Source organism: Ursus arctos, unplaced genomic scaffold (assembly GCF_023065955.2).
Source record: "Ursus arctos isolate Adak ecotype North America unplaced genomic scaffold, UrsArc2.0 scaffold_19, whole genome shotgun sequence".
Classification (NCBI taxonomy): domain Eukaryota; kingdom Metazoa; phylum Chordata; class Mammalia; order Carnivora; family Ursidae; genus Ursus; species Ursus arctos.
The window spans coordinates 41428245-41455898 of NW_026622863.1; the positions used below are offsets into that span (position 1 = coordinate 41428245).

General features: G+C 46.4%; 1 protein-coding gene across 1 annotated transcript in view; it reads left to right on the plus strand.

Moving 5' to 3' along the window:
* The window catches only part of WDR62 (WD repeat domain 62), a 44204-nt gene that overhangs the window by 10836 nt on the left and 5714 nt on the right, over window positions 1-27654 (plus strand). The window contains exons 9-21 of the mRNA XM_026484538.4: window positions 892-1081; window positions 11097-11234; window positions 13333-13511; window positions 14889-14980; window positions 16584-16709; window positions 19298-19365; window positions 19447-19568; window positions 20464-20539; window positions 21277-21388; window positions 21484-21547; window positions 22208-22336; window positions 23344-23477; window positions 25870-25922. Of these exons, the coding sequence (XP_026340323.2) occupies window positions 892-1081; window positions 11097-11234; window positions 13333-13511; window positions 14889-14980; window positions 16584-16709; window positions 19298-19365; window positions 19447-19568; window positions 20464-20539; window positions 21277-21388; window positions 21484-21547; window positions 22208-22336; window positions 23344-23477; window positions 25870-25922 (1483 nt within the window). The remainder of the gene's footprint in view (window positions 1-891; window positions 1082-11096; window positions 11235-13332; window positions 13512-14888; window positions 14981-16583; window positions 16710-19297; window positions 19366-19446; window positions 19569-20463; window positions 20540-21276; window positions 21389-21483; window positions 21548-22207; window positions 22337-23343; window positions 23478-25869; window positions 25923-27654) is intronic.

A 27654-nucleotide genomic window follows, 5' to 3' on the forward strand; every position in this document is an offset into this window, starting at 1 on the left:
GCCCAGTGTGCCGGGGGGGATGTCAGGAGACAGGTCCGAACATGGATGGAGGCTGGCAGGGAGCTTGTAGTGTTTTCTGAGGTCAGTGAGCAGCCACTGGATATTTTAGGCATTGGCATTAGTTATATAGTCAGCCTTAAGCATTATTAGATCCCTCTGGCTGCCATGTTGAGGATGGGTGGCAGGGCTGAGCTGTGGTGTATCTTCCCCTTTGTTGTAAGGCTTTTGGGGGGAGGGGCTATCTAACCAGGGGGTGCTGGGTGCCTGGGGCTGCCTCTTTGAGATTGCCGGACACTAGCTCCCGGGTACTTTTTCTGAGTGACCCACGCTGTCATGTTGCAGGGGCCAGGCCACCCAGCTCTGCCACCTTCGCTGTGTGTGCTTTAGTTTCCTCATCTGTGAAATACAGTACATGCCTCTCATGGAGACTGTGGGAATTCAGTGTAGCAGGAGCTCTTAGATTGGCACGTAGCAAGTGCTTAGTAAACTGTAGCCTCTGCAGGGAGGCCCAAGGCCAGGGAACAGCTCCCCAGCCTCCTGGCATAGGGATTTTTGGTCATGTGTTGGTGGGGCTAATGAGAGAGAAGTAAGGTAATGCCCATTATCCTTCCATGCTCAGAGAGACGATGGAGCTTGCGTGGGTGAAACGAGGGGAGGTGAAAATTCAGGTGTTCTCGGGGACCAGGCAGAAGCTTGCAGTTTACAACCTCTGTACTAGTAGCAAAACCAAAGGAAGAGGGAGGGAGGAGAGAGAAGTAGAGTTGGAGGGTAACCCCAGTTACCATAAGGGATGGCATTACCAGGCAAGAGGCAGCTCGAGTGTCATCAGAGGCAGCTGTCATTACTCACACTGACATTGATGGTGACTGATGACCCATGTGGCCTTGTTAGCTTCCTCTTCCGCAGGAAGGCAGAAGCAGTCTACCCAGATACAGTGGCACTGACCTTCGACCCCATCCATCAGTGGCTGTCTTGCGTGTATAAGGACCACAGCATCTACATCTGGGATGTCAAAGACATCAACAAAGTAGGCAAGATGTGGTCGGAGCTCTTCCACAGCTCCTACGTCTGGAATGTGGAGGTGAGCCCCTCTTTTCCTACCTCTGTCCCTGCTCAGCTACCATCTGGGGCTCAGCTGGGAAAAGCTTCTGCAGTTCGGGGAACCCATTCAGCCATTCCTTCACAAGATACTCCTGGGCCCCAACTTGGTACCAGATGCTGTTCTAGGTGCTGGGGACACAGCTGGGAAGGAAACTGACAAAAGTCCTGCCCTGCTGGAGCTCACATTTGGGCGGGAGAGTAAACTCACACACATAATCAGTAACAGCCAAGCGGCACTACGTCTCCAAAGAAAAATAAAACAGTGTAGGGGAAGAGGGATCAAGGGTGCTATGCTAGAGAGGAGATTGATCAGGGAAGTCCTCTCTGAGGACATGACATTCAAGCAGAGACCTGCAGGAGGGGAGGGGCAGAGGCATGCAGCCCCTGGGGAGAACGGCGTCAGGAGTGTGTGTACCTGGGAGAGCTTGCTGTGGAGGGCCACTTGTGTAACTTAGTGCTTTTTCAAGTGTTGAAGTTTTCTGAGAATGAGTCTTTGGGGTGTTTTCATTCTCCAAAGCTGTTCTAAGTTTTCCTCGCAAATGAGACAATGGTGGGGAAATAATTGTATTCTACCCCCCACCACCTGAAAATTTCTTATTGCTAGGAGCATTTGTCCTGGAGAAAGTATGTTTTCAGTGGCCCAATTCAGAATTGAGAGAAATAACTTGATCCTTTTGAATAAGCATTATTCAGCCCTTTGACTGCTTGAATCCATCTGCCTTCGTGGATCTGATGTTTCTGCTGATAGCACTTTTCTCACTTAACAAGAATGTTTTTTAAATAACTTTAAAATTTTTTATATAAATATATTCTCCTTAGAAAAAAAGGTGAAATATTACAAAGCTAAAGTCTATTTTTATCACCTCTCCACCCCCCAATCCTGCTCTCTCTCACCCTCACCTTTGTTATTAGTTTATTATGTGTACTTTCAGTTCATTTCCTTTGCATCTGCCTGTATTTATATATATCTGTCTCCTCAACAGAAATATCTGTGGGTGTATCTTTTTATCAGTTCTGGAAAAAACAACCAGTACAGAAGTAAAAATTGCCTCTACCCCATTCTTTTTCTTCTTCTGCAACTCCTAATGTCCTAACTCTTTATCCTTCATGTGTTTTTTTTTTTAAATAACACAGATCTAGAAAACCACACGAAGGAAATGTACAATTTATTGATTATTGTTAGGAGCTGTTGATGCTGAATGCCTAGATCCATTTATTCCTTGGGGGTTACAATATGGTGATATTCTAATTCTATCATTTCTTTTTATTAGTTGGACTACTTATATGAAGAAACACTTCCCCTCATCTACCATTTGGTCACCCAGTGATACACTTCATATAGGAAAGGCAGGATAAATGCTTGATTCTTTCCCTTTATTTACCAGTTTTCAAGATAATGAATTGGTTCCCTGTCCTCTAAAGGTAATTAGTTGTTTTTGTTTAATATCATTATATACTCATATATGTAAATATATTGGATATATTTTAATCCATTGCAGTTATTAACCTTATTTAAGCTCAAATTGTCCCATCTTTGACCAGTAGGAGCCTCTTCAAGTTGGCTCCTGAGCCCTTTGACATGACCCTAGTAGTCTTTCTTTGGGAACTACCTTGCTATTTGAGATGACAAAATGTTCCAGCCTCATCTTGTACATTTCCTATCCCAGACCTAGAATCAGCCATTTCTTAAAGAAACCCTGAGTTTTGTTTTCAGTTTGAATTGGTATTTCAAATTCACAGTCTGAGTGCTGGGGATGCTCATAGGTATCGGATTGATGCTTCTGGAATGCTAGACATGGGGGATGATGGAATTAGAATATCCCCGTTAATCATTTACTTATTCCCACATTATAGGTACAACAGTCTAAGAATGACAATTACTCAATTTTGAAAAGAGTTAAAACAATTTTTTTGCATATGTTCTCTCCATTCTCCCCCAGTTTTACTACATCTATGTGATCCGATCATATAGACATTATATACCATATTCTCTCCCTTATGACCCCATTTATTTAGATGGGTATAAGTGTACATATGTATTATGGTAAAATACACATAGCATAAAATTTGCCATTTAAAACATTTAATTTTTTATTTTTATTTTTATTTTTGAGTTAGAGAGTGTGTGTGCCCATACTTGCATAGGTTGTGGGGAAGGAGCAGAGGGAGAGGGAGAGACTCTTAAGGAGACTCCAAGCTCAGTGCAGAGCCCGACTCAGGGCTCGATCTCACGACCCTGAAATGATGACCTGAGCTGAAATCAAGAGTCAGACACTGAACTGACTGAGCCACCGTGCCCCTAAATCATTTTAAAATGTACAATTCAGTGGCATTTAGTACATTCATAATGTTGTACAACCATCCCTACTATCTAGTTCTGGAACATTTTCATCACCCCAAAAGGAAACTCTGTACCCATTAAGCAATCACTCCCTATTCCCACTCTCCCAGCCCTAATCTGCTTTCTATCGCTATGGATTTGCCTGTTCTGAATAGTTCATACAAGTGGAATAATAGAATATGTGGACTTTGTGTCTGGCTTCTTTCACTTAGTATGTTTTCAAGGTTTATCCACATTGTAACATGTTTCAGTATTTCATTCCTTTTAAGGTTGAATAATCCATTGTGTAGATATACCACATTTTGTTCATCTGTCCATCAGTTGATGGACATTTGTGTTGTTTCCACCTTTTGGCTATTACGAAGAGTGCTGCTCTGAATGTTCATGTCCAGGCTTTGTTTGAATACCTGTTTTCAGTTCTTTTGGATGTATACCCATGAGCAGAATTGCTGGGTCATAATGGTAACTCTGTTTAGCCTTTCGAGGAACCACTAAACTTTTCCACAGCTGCACCATTTTACATTCCTCTTTTTTTTTTTTAAAGCAATTTCTGCACCCCATGTGGGGCTTGAACTCACGACCCTGAGATCAAAAGTTGCACACTTCCAACTGAGCCAGCCAGGCGCCCCTCATCATTTTACATTCCCACCAGTGATGTATGAGGATTCCAATTTCTCCGCATCCTTACCAACACTAGTTTTTTGCTTTTAAATTATAGCCATCTTAGTGTTTGTGAAGTAGTACTATGTTGTGATTTTTTTTTTTAAAGATTTTATTTATTCATTGGACAGAGATAGAGACAGCCAGCGAGAGAGGGAACACAAGCAGGGGGAGTGGGAGTGAAAGGAGCAGGCTTCCAGCGGAGGAGCCTGATGTGGGGCTCGATCCCAGAACACCAGGATCACGCCCTGAGCAGAAGGCAGACGCTTAACGACTGCGCCACCCAGGCGCCCCTATGTTGTGATTTTGATTTGCATTTCCCTAATGGTTAATGACGTTGTTGAGCATCTTTTCATGTACCAGTTGGTAATTTGTATATCTTTGGAGAAATGTCTATTCAAATTTTTTGCCCATTTTTTATTTGGGTTGTTTGTCTTTTTGCTGTTGAATTGTAAGAATTCTCTATATATTCTGGGTACTAGATCCTTGTCAGATACGTGCTTTGCAGATATTTTCTCTCATTCTTTGTTATCTTTTCACTTCTTTTTATGGTATCCTTTGATGTACAAAGGTTTTTAATTTTGATGAAGTCTGTGATTTATCTTTTTTGTTGTTGTTGTTGTTATTGCTTATATCTTTGGTGTCATAGCTAACAAACCATAGCCAAATCCACAATCATGAAGATTTATTTTTCTTTTAAGACTTTTAAGAGTTTTATTGTTTTAGGGGCGCCTGGGTGGCTCAGTCAGTAAAGTGTGTCCAACTCTGATTTCAGCGCAAGTCTTGATCTCAGGGTCATGAATTCAGGCCCCATGTTGGGCTCCACATTAAAAAAAAAAAAAAGGTTTTATTGTTTTAGCTCGTTCATTTAGGTCTTTGATCTCTTTTGAGTTAATTTTTGTATATACTTGAAGCAGGGGTCCAACGTCATTATTTTGCATGCGGATATATAGTTCAAGCACCATTTATTGAACAAACTATTCTTACCCTGTTGGATAATCTTGGCACACTTGTTGAAAATCATACCATAGATGTGTGACTTTAATTTGTGCTCACAATTATATTCCATTGATGTAGGTCTATCTTTATGCCAGGAGCACATTTTTTTTATTACTGTAGTTTTGTAGTAAGTTTTGAAATTAGGAAGTATGTTTCCTACAACTTTATCAATATTCGTTTGACTATTTGGGGTCCCTTATAATTCCATATGAATTTTAGGATCACCTCTTCCATTTCTGGGGGGAGGGGGGAGAGACTGTTTATCTCCATTGTAATCTTTATTTTCTTCTTCCTGCCAGCTTTTGGTTTAGTTTGCTCTTATTTTTCTACTTACTTAGGTGAGGCCTTATTGATTTGAGACTTTTTTTTAAGATTTATTTTTTTTATTTTGAGAGAGAGAGTGCGTGTGGGGAAGAGGTGGTGGGCAGAGGGAGAGAGAATCCCAAGCAGACTGCGGTGATTACAAAGCTCAACATGGGGCTCTATCCCATGACCCCGAGATCACAACCTGAGCCAGAACCAAGAGTTGGATGCTTTACTGACTATACCACCCAGGCACCCCTGAGATCGCTTTTTTTTTTTTAAGATTAAAAAAATTTTTTTATTAGAGAAAGAGCGAGAGAGAGAGCACAAGCAGAGGGAGGGGGAGAGGAAGAAGCAGACTCCCTGACCAGGGAGCCTGACTCGGGACTCCATCCCAGGACCCTGGGATCATGACCTGAGCTGAAGGCAGATGCTTAACCGACTGAGCCACCCAGGTGCCCCTTTGTTATTTATTCTTTTTTTTTTTTTTAAAGATTTTATTTATTTATTTGACAGAGATAGAGACAGCCAGCGAGAGAGGGAACACAAGCAGGGGGAGTGGGAGAGGAAGAAGCAGGCTCACAGCAGAGGAGCCTGATGTGGGGCTCGATCCCATAACGCCGGGATCACGCCCTGAGCCGAAGGCAGACGCTTAACCGCTGTGCCACCCAGGCGCCCCTATATATTCTTGATGATTGACCCCTTTGTCAATATATAATCCCCTTCTTTGTCCCTTGAAATGGTTTTTTATTTACAGTCTATTTTGTCTGATAGTACTGTATACATACAACATTCTCTTCTAGTTAACTATTTGCATGGAATATCTTTTTCTGTACCTTCACTTTCACTCTATGTGTGTCTGGATATAAAGTAGCCTCTAATGGACAACAGACAGTGGATCTTTTTTTTTTTTTTTTTGAAGATTTTATTTATTTATTTGTTTGTTTAGGGAGAGAGCACAAGCAGGGGGAGAGGGAGAGGTAGATGGACAATCTCAAGCAGAGTCTGTGCCAAGCACAGACCCTGATGCAGGGCTCGATCTCATAACCCTGAGATCATGACCTGAGCAAAAATCAAGAGTGGGACACTCAACTGACTGAGTCACTCAGGTGCCCCATAGTGGATCTTCTTTTTTATACATTCTGCCAGTAATTTCCTTTTGATTAGAGAGTTTAATCCATTTACATTTAAAGTAATTACTCATAAGATAGGATTTACTTTTGCCATTTTACTGTTGGTTTCCTATACATCTTACGTCTTTTATGTTACCTGATTCTTCTTTCACTACTTTATTTGGGGTTTATATTTGTAGTGTTCCATTTTTATTTCCTTCTCATTTCCTCCTCTGTATATTTTAAAGTTGGTTTCTTGGGGTACGTAGGTGGCTCAGTCAGTTAAGCGGCTGCCTTTGGCTCAGGTCATGATCTCAGGGTCCTGGGATTGAACCCCGTGTCAGGCTCCCTGCTCAGTGGGGAGTCTGTTTCTCCCTCTGCCCCTCTGCCCCCTCCTCAAATAAATAAATTAAATCTTTTAAAAAAATAAAGTTGATTTCTTACTGGAGGATTACAGGTGACATCTTAAATATATAACAAACTGGTTTGAAGTAATACCAATTTAACCTCAGTAGTATACAAACACCGTTTTTATGTAACTTTGTCTCTTTTCCTTTGTGTTGTTATTGTCCCAAATTATATCTTTATACATTGTGTACCCATTAACTTTGATTTATAATTGTTTTATGCTTTTGTCTATTAAATCATATAGGAAAAGAAAGATGAGTTACAAACCAAAAATAATACTGGCTTTTACATATGCCCATACAGTTACCCTGACCGGTGTTCATTATTTCTTCATGTGACTTTGAGTTGTTGTTTCATATCCTTTCACTTAAGCCTGAAAGACTCCCTTTGGTATGTTTTGTTGGGCAGGTCTACTAGGAACAATTTCCCTCATCATTTGTTATCTGTGTCATCTTAATTTCTCCTTCATTTTTAAAGGATAGTTTTGCTGGATATAGAATTCTTGGTTAACAACTTTTTCTCTGTAGTACTTTAAATATGTTGTCCTACTGCCTTCTGGTTTCTATGATTTCTGATGAGAAACCAACTGCTAATTTTATTGACGATCCTTTGTATGGAGCAAGTCATCTATCTCTTGTTGATTTCAAGATTTTCTCTGGCTTTGGCTTTCAATAATTTGTGGTGTGTCTTGACATGGATCTTTTCTTAGTTTATCCTGCTTGGAGTTTTTTCAGCTTCTTGAATGTGTTGATACATATCTCACATCAAATTTGAGAAGTTTTCAGCCTCTGTTTTTTCAAATATTTTTTGTGCCCCTTTCCTTCTTTCCTTTCTTTCTGAGACTTCCATATGTGTATGTTGATATTCTCTATAGTGTTCTGTAGGTTCCTTAAGCTCTATTCATTTTTCTTAAAATTTTTTCATTATGATCCTTAGACTGGGTTATTTCAATTGACCTATTTTTAGGTTCACTGATTCATTCTTTTGCTCATTAAATTTGCTCTTGAACCCTACTGAATTTTTCTTTTAGTTATTAAACTTTTCAGCTCTAGATTTCTATTTGGGTCCTTTTTATAATTTCTTTCTCTTACTGATATTCCCTGTGTGGTGAGACATTGTTCTTCTGGTTTCCTTTAGTCCTTTGTCCACAATTTCCTTGATCTCTTTCAGTATATTAGACAGTTGATTTAAATTCTTTGTTTAGTAAGTCCACTCTGGGCTTCCGCAGGCACAGCTTCTGTTGATTTCTGTTTTTCTCTGAATGTACTGTACTTTCTTCTTTTCTTATCTATCTCATAGCTTTTTTCTTGCAAACTGGGTATTTTGACTATTATAATGTGATGACTCTGGAAATCAAATTCTCCCCCTCCCTGCTAGGGTTTGTTGTGTGGGTTGTAATTGCTTAGTGATTTTTCTGAATTCCTTTTGTAAAGATTGTATTCTTTTTCATGGATGGTCGCTGAAGTCTCTATTCCATTATCTGAGTGGTCAGCAAATGATTTGACAGCAATTTCCTTAAATGTCAAAATTCTGCAGCTTCTTTCTTTTCTAAGCTCCCCCTGTTTATTGTAAGTTAGATTCCAGAGTTCTGAAAAAGTTGATTCTGACAGTTTTTTCAGCTTAAGGTTGCTTTGGTGGAAGGATAGCTTTTTGGAGTTCCTTACTGTGCCATTTTCAGTGATGTTACTGGATCCGCATTTATTCTTTGTTCTACAAGTAACTGCATATTTATATATAGACATTTGTTGACATCTCTAGTTGTTTTTGTTGTCCAGAGCTCATTCTTTAGAAGATTTGTCAGGAACAGGTGATGGGACAATATTTCTGAGTTGTTGCATTTGGTAAGTTTATGTTTGCCTTTTATACTTGAAGTCACTCCTGCTCGATAGAAAATGCTTGGTTCACATTTTCTTTCTGTGTCTGTGTTAAATATGTTGTTTCATTTTCTTATGGTTATTGAAATGTCTGATGACTTTTCCTTTTAAGTCACTTGCTGTATTTGCCTAGAAGCCCAAAGGATTTTTTTTCTTTTACTTTTAAGCCTGGTAATTTTACTCTATGGTGTGTCCTGGTATTGGTTTTTATAGGGAGACATATTGCTGTAGTATACGTTTTAGTATTTTTTTGTTCCCTTGATTTGGTTTTCTTCAGGGATTTCTATTATCTGTATGTTGGATCTTATTTGCCTCGCTTCAATATTGTCACTTTTTCTCATATCCTTTTAGTTCTTTCATCATTTCTCTTTGATTTTTAATAATTTCCCCCTTTTTACCTATCTCTTCATGCCTTACGCTTTGTGTTTAGTCACTTTTGGGTTCCTTCTCATTTGGCTTTTATTTCTGAAATGATTTCTTCATTTATTTCTAACTCATTGAATTCTGTCATCTTATTTCTGAGTTTTCTAATTGTGATTTAGGTTGCTTTTCATATCTCCTCATTTTTTAATGTCTTTTGGCTTATTTTGAAATAGTAAGTTACAGTTTTGGTTTGTTTTGTGGAAATATGTTTCTGGTGTGCTTTCTTTTCCTTTTATTTTAAAGGGTAACTTTGTTTGGGACTTGAGTTTGGTCTTTTTTTTTGTTTTCATTTTTATGTTACTAGTTTTTCTGAATTTTTAGAAGTTGTTGTAGTTCATGGGGCGCCTGGCATGAAACTCTTGATCTGGGGCTTGTGAGTTTGAGTCTCATCTTGGGCATAGAGATTCCTTAAAAAAAGAAAAATAAAAACAGAAGTTGGTGTAGTTCAGAACAGATTTTCTAATTTCCTGAGAATTCCATCTTCTATGATTTTTATACCGTTAAAAAAATATATGGCAGCTTGCTTTTTGATATTTCCTTGTTAATGTTTCTATTTATGTGTTGTGCCTCTACTTTTTTCTAAGCCTCCCCTTTATTCTGGCTCTCCTGTCTATCCTGACCAGTTTTGTTTCCACTCCCAGTAGTTTCCCCTCAGGGTAGACCTTTGTCCTGGAAGACAGCCCTGGCAGGTCAGTTGTGAGAATTCACAGGGCCTTCACTGCTCTAGCCCCCTCAGACCTAACTGCCAAACCTTGCACTCAACCACTATTGGAGGGGATGAAACCCTCCCAATTTGAACTGCTGTTCAGTTTGGCCCATTGTACCTTCCCATGAATACCTGTTGGCTACTTTGGGGTCATCCTTTGTCAGGTCTCTCAGGGGCCTCACTGCTTCCCTTTACTTTCTCTCACGTACATGTTAATAATATGTAGATCTTGTAGTTGGGGGTAGTTTATCTCTACCTGCTTGTATTTTGGGAGTTAAGAGAATATCATCACCTAGTTTTGCTGTAAATGTTGTTCATGGGGTTTTGGTTTTGATATCTAGTTGCTCGTTTTTCTGTGGGGATTTTTTTTTTAAGTGTTATTTATTCATTTAGAGAGAGAGCGCGGGTGTGTGCATGTGGGGGGAGGAGCAGAGAGAGAGAATCTTCAAGCAGACTTAGCGCTGAACACAGAGCCCCAGGTAGGGCTCGACCCCATGACCCTGAGATCATGACCTGAGCCAGAACCAAGAGTCAGACACTTAACCAACTGAGCCACCTGGGTGCCCCTATATGGGGATTTTAGATTAAAAATCTGTGCTCCTGCTATTATCATCTTCTCAGAGCCCAGTGTTCTGTATTTTGAAATCCCTTCATATGTTATCTCTTTGACTCTCTGAGCTGCATTTTGTTTCTAGAAATAGTTGTTTTGTTCTTTTTCAGCTCTGCTTGGTTATTTATAGTTTATGGTTGGCTACTCACACTTTTACTTTTGTCAAAATTCTTCTATTTCTTTAAACATTAAAGATAGTTATTTTATATTCTGTCTGATAACGCCAGTGTTTGAAGCTGGACTGTTGTTTCTGTTGCTTCTTGCTCATGGTACCTTGTTTCCTTTTGTGCTTAGTGATTTTTGACTGAGCTGAACCATTTGCCTTGGAAATTTATGTTTGGGGACGTTTCATGACCTGAGCTGAAGATGGTGCCTGGACAATATATAGTAGCATTCAGTGTCCTTTTTCTCTTGTTTATTTTTAACACAGAAAGTATTACATTATGCCTATTTATCTGCAACATACTTTTTTTCACCAGAATGCAGTAGAGTATCACAGTGTCGTCATTGAAATGGTTGTAATGAATCGCCCTTTTGCCTTATTCTCTGGGAACTGTAGGTGTATCCTGAGTTTGAAGATCAGAGAGCTTGTCTGCCATCAGGATCTTTTCTTACTTGTTCCTCAGACAACACCATCCGCTTTTGGAACATGGATAGCAGCCCTGACTCTCACTGGCAGAAAAATATCTTCAGTAACGTGAGTGGCTTAATTGTAAACCATATTTTAGAAGGAACAGAGATGTACTTTAAGCTAGGATATAGGGGGAAGAGAGAGTCTTGTGGACCTTGGTACTAAGCTTCACTGGGGCAAGAACCAGGAAGCACTCTGTGTCTCCCTCTCTCTTGTATTCTCTCTCTCTCCTTCTTTTTCTTTCTGAGGTAGCACGGTCTGTCCTCCCTGCTTCTCTCTGCCAGTCATCTCCTGCTCTCCGAGTATGTGTCAACACAGCTACTCCAGGCAACCTGACATATTCAAAAGAAATGAAATAGTTCCCTAAGTCTTGAGTCAGAGCTCCCTGGAAGAGCACCTGATGGACCAAACCAGAGAGGGGCTGCCCCTGTCTAGCTCATTGCCACACTGTGAAGTCTTGGGTGAGGGTGCTGGCGGGATCTAGAGGGAGCCATGATGGGAGGGTGGGGAGAAAACACTTTGCTGAAGAAATGGTTGATATTGCTAGGTCAGTGAGGGAGCTTCTCTTAGCTGCTGAGACGTGAGTCATGCATTCATTTAATCTGCAGATGCTTAGGAAGATCTATGCTAGGTGCTGTAATACCTGCTGGGGACACATCAATGCCTAAAACAGACCCTCCTGCTCTTGTGGCTCCCACAGTCTAGTAGGGAGAGGCAGACTGTGAGCCAATAACTGCACTAATTATGATATAATCATTATTTAAAGATTTTATTTATTTATTTGGGAGAGAGAGAGAGAACAGTCAGGGAAGGGGCAGAGGAAGAAACAGACTCCCCACTGAGCAGAGAGCCTGACATGGTGCTCGATCCCAGGACCCTGGGATCACAACCCAAGCTGAAGGCAGACACCCAACCGACTGAGCCACCCAGATGCCCCCATAAATAATCATTTTTTAAAAATTAAAAAAATAAAAAATAAATAAAAATTTATTTAGGGAGCACCTGGGTGGCTCAGTCATTTGGGTGTCTACCTTCGGCTCAGGTCGTGATCCCAGGGTACTGGGATCAAGCCCCACATCGGGCTCCCTGCTCCTCAGGGAGCCTGCTTCTCCCTCTCCCTCTGCCTGCCACTCCCCCTGCTTGTGCTCTCCCTCTGTCAAATAAATAAATAAAATCTTTAAAAAAACTTTTTTTTAAATAAAAGATTTATTTATTTATTTGAGAGAGCAAAAGAGTGGAGAGAGGCACTGAGCGCAGAGCCCAATACAGGGCTCAATCTCACAACCCTGAGATCATGACCTGAGCCAAAATCAAGAGTCAGACGCTTAACCAACGGAGCCACCAAAGCGCCCCTATGATAGAATCATAAGCATGATAACACCATGAAAGAAAATTGCAAAGTGCTAGTAGGATATATAACAGTGTCATCTGATCTTATCTGTGGTGTCAGGGGCAGCTTCCTAGAGGAGGAGGCGGACTAAGCTGAGATACAGAAGATTGGAATGAGTAAAGAGGGGGAGGGGAGAGTGTCCTACACCAAGGGAATAGCCTGTGCAAAGGCCTTGAGGTAGGAAAGAGTTTGGTGAGTTGGAAAACCTGAGCGGTCAGTGTGGCTGGAACAGAAAAGGCCCTTAATGCAGGGTGTGTGTGCCCCTTTACCGCCCCCCCCACCCAGTACTACCATCTTCTCTTCCACACCTGTGATATACATGTTATAAGTGGCTGCATACAATAGAAAAACCCCAAATAAGAGGTAAAAGTTTGGTTTTCTGACTCATAAAAATAGTCTGGAGGTAACCGTCCAAGCTGTTTTGGCAGCTGCAGGAAGCCCTTAGAAACCCAAGAGCTTTCAGCTCTCCACTCTGCCATTTTGGAGTAGCCCTTGTCCTTGTCATCCAGTATGGCTGTTGGAGCTCCAGGTAGCAGGACAAAGGAAAAGGAAGCAGAAGTTTTCTCACTTGTTTTACATCTCATTGACCAGAATTTATTCACAGAGGCTCCTCTAGCTGCAAGGGAGGCTAGGAAACAGTTATTCTGAGTAGGGAAGGTTAAATTTGGAGTTCTGTTACTAAAGAAGAACGGGAGGCTGGCTGTTGGGAGACAGAATTGCAGAGGCGCCTCAGACCTTCCCAGAGCACTGACTTCAGCCCTCTCTTTCCTGCAGACCCTGCTGAAGGTCGTGTATGTAGAGAATGACATCCAGCACCTGCAGAACATGTCCCACTTCCCAGACCGGGGGAGTGAGAATGGGACCCCTATGGACGTGAAGGCTGGGGTGAGAGTCATGCAGGTCAGTCCTGATGGCCAGCACTTGGCTTCCGGAGACCGAAGTGGAAATCTGAGGCAAGTGAGCCCTGGCGGGTGACCGTTCACGCTTCCCAGCTCAGCTTGGGTCCTGAGGGTGGTGTGAAGGAGCCCTGGCCTGGGCACCTCTGCTTCCCCATTGGGAATGAGGGACTGTGAATGGCAATCTGGAAAGCAGCCATCCCTGAGAACCTAACCTGAGAAGTATCTTCCAGAGGGCTGGGATAGGATAGCTCCCAGGACCTCAGCAGCTGGTAGACAGGCAAGCTTGCATGATTCTAGGGTAGGGTGACACTTTTACCAGCCATGTGACACCAGTGCTGAACAGTCAGAGAGGATGCCAGCTGGAGCATGGGGGGTTCTGGTGGCACTGGGAGGGGGGCTGGGAGGATGGGACATTTGAGGGCTCAGGCTTTTCACCCACACTATGAAGGTTTTTTTAAGATGTTCCTGGCCTAGTAGGTGCTGACAGAATATGAGTGCTCTTACGGGGACCAGGTTTAAGTTGACGAATGACAGCTGTGAGTGTGAGGAAGGGAAGGGATGCGGGGAGCTGGAGAGCATGTGCTCCATAAGGGGATAGCCACCGCGCAATAGCAGGAGCGCAGGCTCCACTGTCGTATGTCCCCACTGTCCAATAAGAACAAAGTGCAGGGTTTTTTTATGAAATTCTATGGTTTTTAAATGCTGGCAACTCGTTTTCACACCAGTCACTGTGCAAGCCAACCCGATATGTCTGTGGGCTGCTCACACTGACAGCGCTCTGCTGTGCGTGGTGCAAACGGTAACGAGCTAACTCGGCTGCAGCACTCTTCCCTGGCTGGCCACTGGCCTGCCCCTGTGCTCACCAACCGACTTAGCCCTTTCCCCAACCCTCTGATGTAAGTGCTGGTATTAGCGCCATTTCCAGATGGGTTAACTGAGGCAGGAGAGGCCAGTGGCTAAGCTAAGATCACACAGGAAGAGTGGAGGACCTGTGGTGACTGTCTCTTGTATCATCCTAGACGGCCTATTGGTTGGTTGATTTCATTTGGAAAGAACGGGGCAGGTTTAGATTTGAGAGTCTTTAAGAATGGGAGATTGAAATCAAGTGTTCCTCACCCATAGGTCCTATCCTTGAGTGTGACCTCTGACCCCTAGCCCCTCCCCCACCCCAGAGGACTGTCCCAGACCTGGCCCATGGAGCCATAAAGGACTGGGTGCCCACTTAGGTGGCCCAGGCTTAGCACTGCCGCCTTCAAGATAGCAGGTTTCTAGAGAAGAATGGTTGGGCGTCTCTAGACTAGTTGGCTGAGGGCAGGGAGTTCTCCATGTTGCCTAGCCGGCAGCTCTGACCTTTCCTAGCAGTGGCAGAGCACCTAGAGCTGAGGGGTGGGGGCTCCGGGCGGGGAACAGTGGGCAGTGCCTGTCTCCCAGGATCCACGAGCTGCACTTCATGGATGAGCTGGTCAAGGTGGAGGCCCATGATGCCGAGGTGCTGTGCCTGGAGTACTCCAAGCCTGAGACAGGTAAACCTCTGTAGGGCGGCTGGCAGAGGCAGGGCAGTTGCCCCACTGGTAGAGCCGCAGGGACGGGTAGTTGAGGTCCGGTGGGGCTGTGAGTGACAGCTGCAAGTCCTGTGTTTAGTAAGTGCCCCTGTAGCTGGGCCCTGAGACCGGGGCAGCGGGGACTCTAGAATGCAAGACTCTGGCAGGCAGGACTGGGCCGGACTTGCTTGCCCTGGTTCCCATGCCCTGAACAGTGCTCAGGTTAAAGAGAGGAGCATTGAATGAGAGAGTGGATGGATAGATCAACTGTTATATATCACATTATATATCAAATAATATCAAGCATATTATTTCGAAAAAGTTTGATGCCCACAGAAAAATTGCAAGAGTGTTAGAATGAATACCCATGTTCTCTTCACCCAGATTCCTCAGGTTTTTTTCTTTTAAATTCTATCTGACCCTGTGACTGTGTGTATGACTTTATCTGCTTCCCCATCTCCATTTCTGTCTCCATGTTTGTGCACACACGTGTGTACATATGCTCACATTAGTAAAATACTAGCATAGACATTTCTTTTGCTGACTTGTTAGTAAGTTGAAGGTATGACCTTTTACTCTTCGTGGGTCTGTGAGGACATCCATTTATGTGACCACGTGCACTTACCAAATGTGGAGGTTTCACTTTATCCTGTACTATCCTCTCTTTCGTGGCCCTTATTCCCATTTTGCCGGCTGTCCCAATATTGTCCGCTATAACACTTTTGTTTTTCCAGTCCAGGTTCACACTTGAGTTTTCGTAGCTCTTTTATCACCTTTTTTTCTGAAACATTTCCACAGGCTTAATTTGTCTTTATGACTTGGCTTTCTGTAGAGTATAGACCAGTCGTTTTATAGAATTTCCTTCCATTTGAGTTTATCTGTTTTCCTCATGATTTTGTTCGGCTGATACATTTTTGGCAGGAATAGAACTTAGGTGGAGTCATGTCCTGATAGGTTAGCAATCTTTCCCATGTTCTTTCTTCCTTCTTCGTTTCCCCGCACCCTCTGTCCCACCAGTTTTTCTTGAGGTCTCTCTTCATTCAGTACTTCCTTCCTGAGCTCCCCTGTGCCTCAGGTCATGTGTCCACCCTCAGACCTGCCAGGCGTCCAGGTTAAGTGCTGTCTGAGGGGGCTCACTGGCAGAAGGAAGTGTGGCAGCAGGCCGCCAATAGGACCCAGTTGAGACCCATATAGCCAGAGCTCAGAGAGTGAGGGAACAGTGTTCTGGGGAGGCTGAGAAGTTGGCAGGCCTCGCATGGCAGGCCAAAGAGTTGGGCTTGGCAGGAAGGATTGCTGGGCTCTGCTAGGACGTCTGCTGTGGGCACAGGTGGCTGAGCGTCCGTGTGTACCTCAAGATTCATCCCCCTGAACCAGTAGCACAGGATGTGAAATGCCAGGGTTTGGGGGCTTTGGGGAAAGACTACAGAGAGCTGAGGGAGTGGCCCCTTTCTGGGTTTGGGGCAAGTTGGCTGCAGGTATAGAACCAAAGACCCCTTCTTCAAGGAAGCTCAGTCACGTTGCTGTCTGGGAGGCCAAGGCATCAAGCGGCCTGCTGGGAACCCAGGGCTACTCTCTCCACTCACAGGGCTGACCTTGTTGGCCTCGGCCAGTAGGGACCGACTGATTCACGTGCTGAACGTTGAGAAGAACTACAACCTGGAGCAGACCCTGGACGACCACTCCTCCTCCATCACGGCCATCAAGTTCGCTGGTGAGCCCCTTCCTTCCTGCTTCCTCCACCTTGTTTGGTGTGCTCCTTTGGCCACAAGTAACAGCAAAACTCCCTTTAGCTTAAACAAAAAGGACAAGCAAGCTCTGGATTCAGACCCAGCTGGATCCAAATGTTAATGATTTTTTTTAACTTACCAAGACTCCCTCTGTCAGCTGCGCCTTTCTGCAGTGCGCGTCATCTTGGTTATCACTGTGCCACTGGAGGGAGATTTCCTCCCTTTCTGTCAATTTTGGCAAAAATCAGGTGCTGACTTCCCTTGTGCTCGCTTGAGGCACCTGCCTTTTCCGGAACAGTTATGGGTGCCAGGGCTTTGGGGCGTTTTCTTGGGGCAGGTCTGACTCATGTGCCCCCAGCCCACACCTGCCTCTGCTTCTGATCCAGGAGGACTGGAATTAGGTGAATGTTGTTCCCCCAAAGGAAGTCGGGGTGCCAATCCTGTGAGCAGGATGGACACTGGTGATCTTGGCAGAAAAATAGGTGACCGTGAAAATTGCTGTAAGCTAATTCTTTGCTGGCGAGGATCCTTACACTGCAGATAGCCCCTTCCTTACCCCATTTCCAGAGCTAGAGTCACACAGCCAGGAGGTGCAGGCTTCGGATCTTGCCTAGGGCTGCCCTGCAAAGCCCATACTCAACTAGGAAATCAAAGGGATTTCCTCTAGACTCGAAAGACTCAGTATGGAGGTTCTTGGCCCTAAAGGATCCCAAGGGGAGGGGAGGTGGGTCCTGCAGGGTTTAACTGATCAGAACCCAAGAGCATATTCAAAACTATATTCTAGAAGAATCTGTTCATGGAGAGAATATACCCATGGACTCATTCTAAGTTCTTGACTATGAAGAGTTTTTTTTTTTTACATGTAAACTTGTGACTGAGAAGGTGTTAACGTTCCTTGGTCCTCCCCACTTCCTGCCCTACCTCTCTGTAGCTAAAACAAATTAACAATGGACAAAAACAGGTTAACAACGTTTGATGTCTTGATGAAGACAGCCAAAGCTGCTCAGCTAAAACTTCTCAGACATCTTTAAAAACCTATTCATTCCATGGGATAGAGTTAGAATAAATCAGTAAGTCTAGCAGTTTGGCCACCAGTGACCTCAGCTTTCATGAATGGTCTGGATCCAAGAGCGCTGATGATGTTCCAAGGGGTGGCCCAGGAGTTGGTCCTTAAGGCCACCTTCTGGATGTGGGTTTTCATCAGAACCCCCAGCCAGTCTTACAAGACGTAAATCCTAAACCCAGCTCCTGAGTGCCCCATTCCAGCTGGGCTTTGCTCAAAACATTGACAATTTTAGTATAAACTGGGCTCCAGCCAGTCGAAACCTAACAGCAGCTGCCCTGCTAAAGAAGGATTCAGTCTTTAACACTTTTATCTGAAACATATCCAAACAAGTGAATACAATATGTGTAGCTTACAGAATAATACAATGAACTTCCCGTCAAGGTTCATAATCAGTGGGTATGAACTAGAACAGACACACCTATTGTTTATAACCAGTGACTGTTCTGATCGCTTGTGTTCTAACATTGCTAAGTACTTGGACTCCCCACCGTACGTTAGGAAGCAGAACATTACCAGTAATTTGCAGGCCTCTCTGGGTCCCTCCCAGGTCACACTCCCTCCCCCACACAGGACTCGCTCCCTTCTGTGGGCTAGTGACTCCTGCTTGAGTAACACCTTGTGTATCAGGCCTGAGCCCTCTCAGATGTCCTGCCATGAAGCAGCAAGTCTGAGGTGCCAGGGCTTTATATTTATTTATTCTCAGTGTTTTGTATCTATTCCATCTTTACATCTTCACCACGACTCTGAGGTATATGTGCTGTTATAATTCTAAGTCTATAAAGAAAGAAGAAAAAAGACAAGAATATGTAGAGTGCTTACCAGGTGGCAGCCACTGTTCCACAGGCTTCACGAAACTCCATAGGGCGGAGCTGTCATAGGCCCACTGTACAGACAGGAAACTGAGGCATGGAGAGGAAGCCAGCCCTCAGAGCACAGTGCTTATCCAGAAAACGCCTGGGTCTAATCCTGGCCCTGTCCTGACTCTCTGTGTGCCCTGGGGACAAGACTGTGTGACTCTAAGCCCCGGGTTCACACTTGCACAGTGGAGTGGCCAGTGAGCAGTCAGCAGGGGAGGCACTTGTGGCGCGGAGCCTGGCCTGAGGTGCGCGTGGATGCTCTGATTGCTCAGGATGGCCTGAACCTCCCATCAGTCTGCCTCTCTCCACCTGCCCCCTGCTTTGGTCCTGCATCCACTCTGTTGCCCAGATCTCCTTTCCAAATCCCAAATCAGACGTGGTGCTCCTTCTGTGTCCCTGGCCTGTTTCCCTACCTGCCCTCATTCCACAGAGGCCACCAAGCCACTGCTCTATCTGTCCCACCTCATACACACAGTTCACATCTTAGAATACCACCTGCACCCAGCCCCCACTCACCTCCAGGAATCCCTCCCTGACCCCCAGCAGAGTTGAGTTCTCTTGCAGGGAGTTCCCTAGCTGGGATGCCTGGCCCCAGTCAGGCTCGGCAGTGGCCAAACCTTGCCTAATGTACCACCTACTTCTCCCCCAGGCAACAGAGACATCCAGATGATCAGCTGTGGGGCTGACAAGAGCATCTACTTTCGCAGTGCCCAGCGGGTAGCGTGGGTTGGCCTCGTTGGGGGCTGGGGTGGGCAGCTTGTCGGGGGTGTCCTCTGAAGGCCCTGCCTGCCTTGCCAGACCTTGGATGGACTACGCTTTGTCCGTACCCACCACGTGGCAGAGAAGACCACCTTGTACGACATGGACATTGACATCACCCAAAAGTATGTGGCCGTGGCCTGCCAGGACCGCAATGTGAGGTAAGGCGCTGTCCTAGGCTCTTAGTCGGCCTGGCCTGGTTTTGGAGGAAGGCCTGTAGGAGACCTAGTTGGGTCTGTCTGCTCATGAGCTGTCTGTGTTCTTCGCCCTGCTCATCTGGTCCCTCAGGAGCTGGGTTGGGTGGAGGGATCCAGCGGGTGTTTCTTAGGAACTGGGCTCACCCAGGCCTAGCCTCGAGGTCACCAGGAGGGTCCTTTCTGGCTCTTTAGAAGCCTGTATGGGGTGACTAAGAGGTGCTGAGGTGTCCCATAAATTCATGCACTCCCTACATTCCCTGAGCACCCAAGCTGGGGTGGACAGTGCAGAAGACACAGCAAGTGGGCAGAGCAGCCCTAGGCCTTGCCTTCACGGAGCTCACGGTCCAAGGGAAGTGAGATGGACACCCCGCTAGACAGTGACAGCATGGAGCAGTCAGGGCTGAGAGAGTCCAGGGGACTTGGGGGGCCCAGGGAGACCCCTGATCCTACCTGGGGACCAAGCAGGGCTTGATGGAAGGAACATCTGAACTGAGACTGGGAAGGATGTGGAAGAATGAGCTAGGGGAGGGTGCCGTGCACAGGGGAGAGCTTGTGCAAAGAGGTTCTCCACCTCTTTCATCTGCTCATTCAGATCAAGCTCCAGGCATTCTGCTTGCTCTGTAGTGGGGAAGACAGACACTAAGTCAGTGCATACCACAATACATGGCCTCCATGACCTCAGCCTGAGACGGCAGCTCATTCTCTGAGGTGGGGTTTCAGTCCAGGCATCAGATGGGGGATGAGAGGTGACAAGGGGCTTCCAGGGGAGAGGAAGATGGTCAGTAAGGCTGGAGCCAGAACGCAAGAGGGGGCAGGTGGGCAGGGCCGGGTTGGCCACGTTGTGCCCCCATCTCCCCAGAGTCTACAACACCGTGAGTGGGAAGCAGAGGAAGTGCTACAAGGGCTCCCAGGGGGACGAAGGGTCCCTGCTGAAGGTGAGTGGCTGGGGCCTCCGTGTGAAAAGCACGCACATCCCCCATGTCCGGCTGCTGGGCCACCTGAGACCTGTGGCCTGCTGGGCTCAAAGATCACAGCTGGCCAGCACCTGCTCTGGACTGGCTGAGCAAGGTTGCTTGGGAGCTGGGGGTGTCACAGACTAGTTAACTTTTATTTCCTGAGCCATTTCCCAAACCGGGACATTTAAGTGGTTTCTATTTTGAGTGGCTACAGTGTGGTGAGAACAATCAAAGAGGCCTGGGCTGCTTTACCAGGCTTGCCTCCTGCTGTGTTGTCAGGACAAGGTTGGGGGACCTTCTCAGAGCCTCTGAAGTAGGGGAGTTGTTACAAGTTCAGGCTTTAAGGTCAGACTCTCACAGCTCGGCCTCTGGCTATGGCCTTGGGAAAGCGTCATCTCCTCTGGAGCCTGTTTCATCACCTGTAAAATGCAGCTAGAAAGAACCTCCAGCAGAGGGTTGTTTTCTGGAAGAAATCAGTTTGCACTTGTACAGTGCTTGGCACAGGGCTTGGCTGATAATTTTTTTTACCTGTGAAATGGGAGCAGGAGTTCTGTCCTAACCAGGGTATACATCCGAGGGCTACCTGGGACAAGTCCGCGAGCCAAGTGTCCCGCTCGAGAGGGTCCTCCGTCCGTGGAGGCTGTGAGCTGTGACCTGTACTCGCCACAGGGAGGAAGCAGGCAGCCCCGCTGTCATGTGGGTCCTCTCCTCCCCAGGTCCACGTGGACCCCTCAGGCACCTTCCTGGCCACTAGCTGCTCCGACAAAAGCATCTCAGTGATTGACTTTTACTCGGGCGAGTGCGTTGCCAAGATGTTTGGTCACTCAGGTGGGTGTGCCTCCCTATGTGGGACACTGCCCCACGCGCCCCCACACAGCCTCCTGACTCAGAAGGCCAGCACAGCTCCTCTGCTCTGCTTCCAGAAATCGTTACCGGCATGAAGTTCACCTACGACTGTCGTCACTTGATCACAGTATCTGGAGACAGGTGGGAAGGACCTGGGGGCTGCGCCTGGCTGGCCTCCCTCTGGGAGTGGGCAAGGCTGGGACTATGGGGAGCGCAGGGGCTCAGACAGCGGGGACGCCATACTCCTGGCCTGCCCTGCCCATGCAGAGAGCTCTGCTGAGGGTTCAAGCTTATTGCTTTCTCCTTTGATCGCGTGGACCTTGGTGTCACACCCAGCCCTGAGTTCAAATCCCAGGTCTGCCACTTACTTGGCACCCTGAGCAGATCATTTCCCATCTCTAAGCCTCAGTTTGCACCTCTGTAAAGGAGAGGTGACCCCAACATCCTGACAATTGTACAGTGAGAATCAAATGAGGTGGCATATAAAGTCCTTAGCATGTGGTTGGTGCCCAAAGAAGTCCCTTTTGTCACTCCCTTCAGTTTATTACAGTCCTTCCCCAACCCCCTTCCTTAAGTCTTGAGGACTTCAGAACAGGTTCTGGTTTGCTGGGATGCTCTGAATCCCGCCCAGGGTGTAGACCCAATGTGGCCTGGAGCCCCTGCACTAAGCGGAAAGGGGGTGTTTTCTGGGAGGGGCCAGGGAATGGGGTCCTGGCTGTGGTGACCTAGGTGACTCCAGTTTCAGATGGCTTCCGTGTTTACTGTTCCTCCCCCTTCCACGTCTCTCTTTGGCCTCTGCAGCTGCGTGTTCATCTGGCACCTGGGCCCGGAAATCACTAACTGCATGAAGCAGCACTTGCTGGAGATCAACCACCAGGAGCAGCAGCAGCAGCAGAACGTGAAGGATGGGACGTGGAGCAACCAGCCCAGGTGCTGGCAGTGACCTGGCCATGCCCCATTTGTCTGTCTGCCGGAGAAGTGTCTTCCTGCCCTGGGCCCTGTGAGGAGTGATGCTGAAGACACAGCCATGGCCAGGACAGCCCTGGGCCCTGCCTTTTGTGCACCCCTGGCCTCGATGGGGGGACAGACTTTGAGTACAAATTTATGATAGTTTATATGAGAAGGGTTTTGAAGTGGAAAAGCAAAGTGGAGAACCTGTGAGCACTGTGATGGGGGAAGAAGCTCCAGGGGACCGTGGGGACCAGGGGAGGCTCCTGACCCAGTGTGCAGTGGGGAGGTACGTCATCAGGGAAGGGTCCAGTGGTGGACCCTTATTCTTCAAAGTTTTTATGCTGCAAGACCAGTTTTATTTGGAGTGAAGTCATAATCTAATTTTTGGTTAGGGATTTTAGTTTGGAGGTCTCAGTTGAGTGGGAGATTTGGGGTTTTATCCTGTCTCCTGCCTCTGGAGCTGTCCTTGCCTTTCTCTGCCTTGAGGCTTTGCCATCACCTCCCCATAGGGACCAGGCCTGAACATGAGCCTCCCGTCCTGTGTAGTATTGGAAGTCTTGCCCATCTAGGTACCAAGGGAATGGGCAGCTCCTCTTGGCTCCTAGATTTGAGGCTTACACACTGCCCAGGTGCCTTCCAGTGCCCACCTTGTGTCAGGCGTGTTTTAGGCTCTTGTACTCCAAAGGAGATAAGACCTTATTGCTACCCGCCCTCCCCACATACTTCCCAGAACAGAGTAGAGCAGCTTAGTACTCAAGCCCCACTATCTGCTTTGCTTTCTGTCCCATTGCTGTGGCCCTTTTCTCATTTATTGCTCCAGCAGAGCAGGTGTGGCAGGGAGATCTCCCAGCACCATCTTGACTAGACATCAGTAATATGTTCATATTGAAGCTAGCACAGGGCCCAGCCCTAGGCAGATTCCTGTCCCTTCCACCACCACCCCATTTACGTATTTGTCTCCTTGCTATTCTCATTCCTGGCCTCAGGCAGGAGAGCTATACATCTGTGCCCAGCGAGATATGCTCCTTAAGCCCTGGAGAGCAGACGGAGGATGAGCTGGAGGAAGAGTGTGAACCGGAAGAGTTGCTGAAGACACCATCCAAAGAGAGCTTGGACCCAGGTTGGGAAAGGGGTCCATCAAAGGGGTCCTATTTTGAACTTCAGTGTAGTTATCTTTGCTGGGTTTTGCCCACTACTTGGTTTTCAGGACCTAGAAATGAAGCTCAATAGTTACATCTCAGGACTCCCTCCATGTAAGAGCAACCAAACTTGCACTGGCTTCAGCTGGAAAGAGAATTTATTGTTTCATATACCTGAAAATCAGAGTATTGGCTCCAGGCAATAGCTGGATTCCTGTAGTCAGGTGATGTGACGTTAAAGGAATACATTTTTCTCCATCTTTTGACTCTGCTCCATGTTAGCTTTGCTCTCAGGCAGACCTTCCCTTTCTTGGTGGCAAAGATTCCCCCAGCAGCTCTAGGTAATAAAACTCTAGAGAAGAGAGCATCTCTTTCCCAGTAGCTCAAGCAAAATCCTGAGGCCGTGACTCATGTTTCTGGTGTGAATCATGGTGCCCATTTCTGAGCCAGTAGCTGTGATTGGCTGGGCCTGGGTCACATGGTCATCCCTGAAGGGGGGGATTGACTCAGCTCCACTGGAGCCACGTGACCAAAGAGGGTGGGCAGGGGTGCAGGGGATGTCCCAGGGGAAAAACAAGGTGCTGTTGACCAGAAGACAACAGATTCTGTTGTTCAGGCAAAAGGGAGAATAGTAGCTCAATGACTTTATAGCAGACCAGGCTTTCTCTAAATTTATGCCCTTCTGCATGTTGCCTTGGCTTAGACCCTCGTGGTTGCAAGATGGCTGCTGGTTCCATAAGACAGTCCCTTCTCCAACCTCCTTTGGAGAGGAAACTTGCCCAGAAGCTCCCGGCAGGCTTCTCTCAGGTCCCATCGGCCATGGTTGCTCCAGCTAAGAGAGGCTGGGGGCTTTCAGTGTGGTATGGAGGCCTCTGTCAACAGGGGCTGACTAGACAGTAGGCAACAGTAATGTAAGAATTCAGCCTTGGAAAAAAAATCAGAGTAAGGATATTTTCTTTGTTGCCACCCTCACACCCAATCCCATGTCCTCTCCAGGGTGGCCACTTCTGTCAGTTTCTTATGAATCCTTATAGGCCTTTTCCTGAAATTTAATATGCATATGTACACAGCCATCAGAACACGTCATATTTAAGTACATAAATTATATTCTACTGCAGACATCTTTTGGTATCTTTTTCCTCTCAGAAGTGTCTTATCAGGACGCCTGTGTGGCTCAGTCAGTCTGACTCTGGTTTCGGCTCAGGTTGTGATCTCAGGGTCGTGAGATCAAGCCCTGCATCAGGCTCTGCACTTGGGATTCCTTCCCTCTTCCTCTCCCCCCCACCCCAGGTGTGCATGCTCTCTCTCTCTCTCTCTCTCTCTCTCTCAAATGAATAGATAAAATGTTTAAAAAAGAAGAAATATCAACATCTCTCAAACAAGCAAAGTCTTAAAAGAAGAAGAAGAGGAAGAAGAAGGAGGAGGAGGAGAAGGGGAAAGAAGAAGAAGGAGGAGGAGAAGGGGAAAGAAGAAGAAGAAGGAGGAGAAGGGGAAAGAAGAAGAAGGAGGAGGAGGAGAAGGGGAAAGAAGAAGAAGGAGGAGGAGAAGGGGAAAGAAGAAGAAGGAGGAGGAGGGGGAGGAGGAGGAGGAGGAGGAGGAGGAGGAGGAAGAAGGAGAAGAAGAAGAATCCACCTGTCGGTGGATACAAAACAGAGGCCTCCCTCTTTTTTTTTCCCCCAAGATTTTATTTATTTGGGGAGAGAATGAGTGCGAATGTGGGGAGGGGCAGAGGGAGAGGGAGAGAGAATCTCAAGCAGACTCCGTGCTGAGTGGGGAGCCCGGCCGGGACTGGATCTCACCACCCTGAGATCATGACCTCAGCCTGAGCCAAAATCGAGTCAGATGCTCAACTGACTGAGCCACCCAGATGCCCCAGAGGCCCCTCTCTTTTAACCAACAGTATAGTAGGCTATTTTAAGGTTATTTGCTTCTGGGTGGACATTTCAGGTTTTTCTAACCGTACACCTTTGTAAATGAGGCCCTGCTGACCCCTCCTAAGCCTCCTCAGGCACATGTGAGAGTGTTTCTCCAGGATGGAGGAGAGGGCTGGCAGTGCCAGCTCTGGGGTTAGTACACTTTTTATTTTGAAAGAGAACCCCAAGGGCCCTCCACATCTAGTTATTGCCCCATGTAGCAGTCAGTGTTAAGCCCTCTGCTCTCCCACACTTTTGCCAACACTTGATAATATGAAGCATTTTAGTTTTGGTCCATTGTGTAAATTTGCATTTTCCTGACACTTAGTAAGGTTGAGCATCTTTTGGTATGTCTGTTGTTTCTTATATTTTCTCTTTGGAGAATTGCCTATTTATGTATGTTGCCTGTTTGTCTGTTGGGTGTTTATTCTCTTTTCATGGATTCCATGTGTCTCTCCAGATCCTCGATGTCTGCTGACCAATGGCAAACTGCCACTCTGGGCAAAGCGGCTGGTGAGTCTGCCCGGAGATCGGGATGCCTAGGGCTGGCAAAGTACGGGTGCTCTCCTTCATATTCTTCTTTCTTCTGAGAGCCCATTTCCCCTTCTGTGTCTCTCCTTTCCCTGGAGAACCCCATCATCCTTCCAGTCTCAGACAGCCCTTCAGTCATGTAACACATAGAGTGAACGCCCACCCCGTGCCAGGCTGTTCTGGCCATTCCCTACCACAGGGAGCAAGGCAGGCCTTCACAGGCTCATTTTCTAGTGTGCCAGCTGGACAGTATCCACATCAAACAGATGAATTGTATAGTATTTTGGAAGCTGATAAGTGCTGTGGAGGAAAAAAAAATTGAGAAGGAAAATAATAGATATTGGGGGAAAGGGGCAACAATTTTAGGATGAACAGAAAAGGCTTCACTGGGAAGGTGATATTTGAACAGAGTTGAAGCAAGGGAGAAATGCAGTTCCTGGGAAAGAATGTTCCAGGCAGAAAGAACAGTATGCAGGACAAAGGCAGGATTGTGCGTACTAGCGTGTTCAAGGAGGTACAAGGAGACCCAGCTGCCTGGGTTGAGGGTGCATGAGGGGCAGGGTTGGAGGGGAGAGGGGGGCAGAGAGGTGATGGGGGCCAGATGGTATGGTACCGTGAGGGCTGTGGTGTGTTCCCTAAACACTCCTGTTGTCCTCTCCACTTATTCTTACCCCTGGCACCGAGTGAGATGGAGGCAAGGGAGGGCTCTGAGCTGAGGAAGGCCACAAGGTAGTACCAAGCATGAACATGAGGGCCAAGCAGGGGGCCAGGGAGGAGAGGTTGGAGGCTGGATAGATTTTGAAGGTAGAACCAAATGACTGGCTGTGAGAGAAAGAAGGTGATGTTAGGACTGAATAAATGGTTGTTACTTAGGGGAGGGGCAGGCTAGGAGCCAGTGGGTTAGAAGCTGGCAGCGGAATCCTACACCCCAGGTGGGATGATTTATTTCAGTAACAATGTCAGTCCTCAGATCAAAACCTAATTGTCAGCTCCTCGGGGAACTCCTCCCTGCCATCCCCTCCCCTGCAGACCAGGGCTCTCAAGACCCCACGCTTCCCCTCATCAGTGAATGCTGCAAGTGGAATTACATTACAGATACGCACAGTGTACTTACTCTGTGCAGGCTCTGCTCTAAGTATTTATTTTTATTTATTTTTTAAAAAGATTTTATTATCTGACAGAGAGAGAGAGAGCACAAGCAGGGGGAGTGGCAGGCAGAGGGAGAGGGTGAAGCAGGCTTCTAGCTGAGCAGACAGCCAGACATGGGGTTTGACCCCAGGATCCCAGGATCATGCCCCGAGCTAAAGGCTGACGCTTAACTGACTGAGCCACTCAGGTGCCCCGGTCTAAATATTTTATATGTATTATCTCATTTAATCCCCATCGAGGTATAGGAGCTTTTCATACTCTTTTTTCACAGATGGAGAAACTGAGGCCTAGAGAGGTTGAGTAACTTGTCCAGGGTCACACAGCTAGGAATTCAAGGATGTGGGCTGCTCCAGAGCTGAATTCTCACACACCCACCCTCCACTGCTTCTCAAGTCACAGTCTTATTTGGAGGCAGCACTGGGCAAGACCAGGGTGGGAGAAGTGACCGTATGTGTGTGGATGGCAGAGCTGACAGAATTTGCTGAAGAAATATAGTGTGGAGTATGAGGGACAGTATAAGAATGAAGGATGACCTCAGGGTTTGGGGCCTGAGCAACAGGCGAGA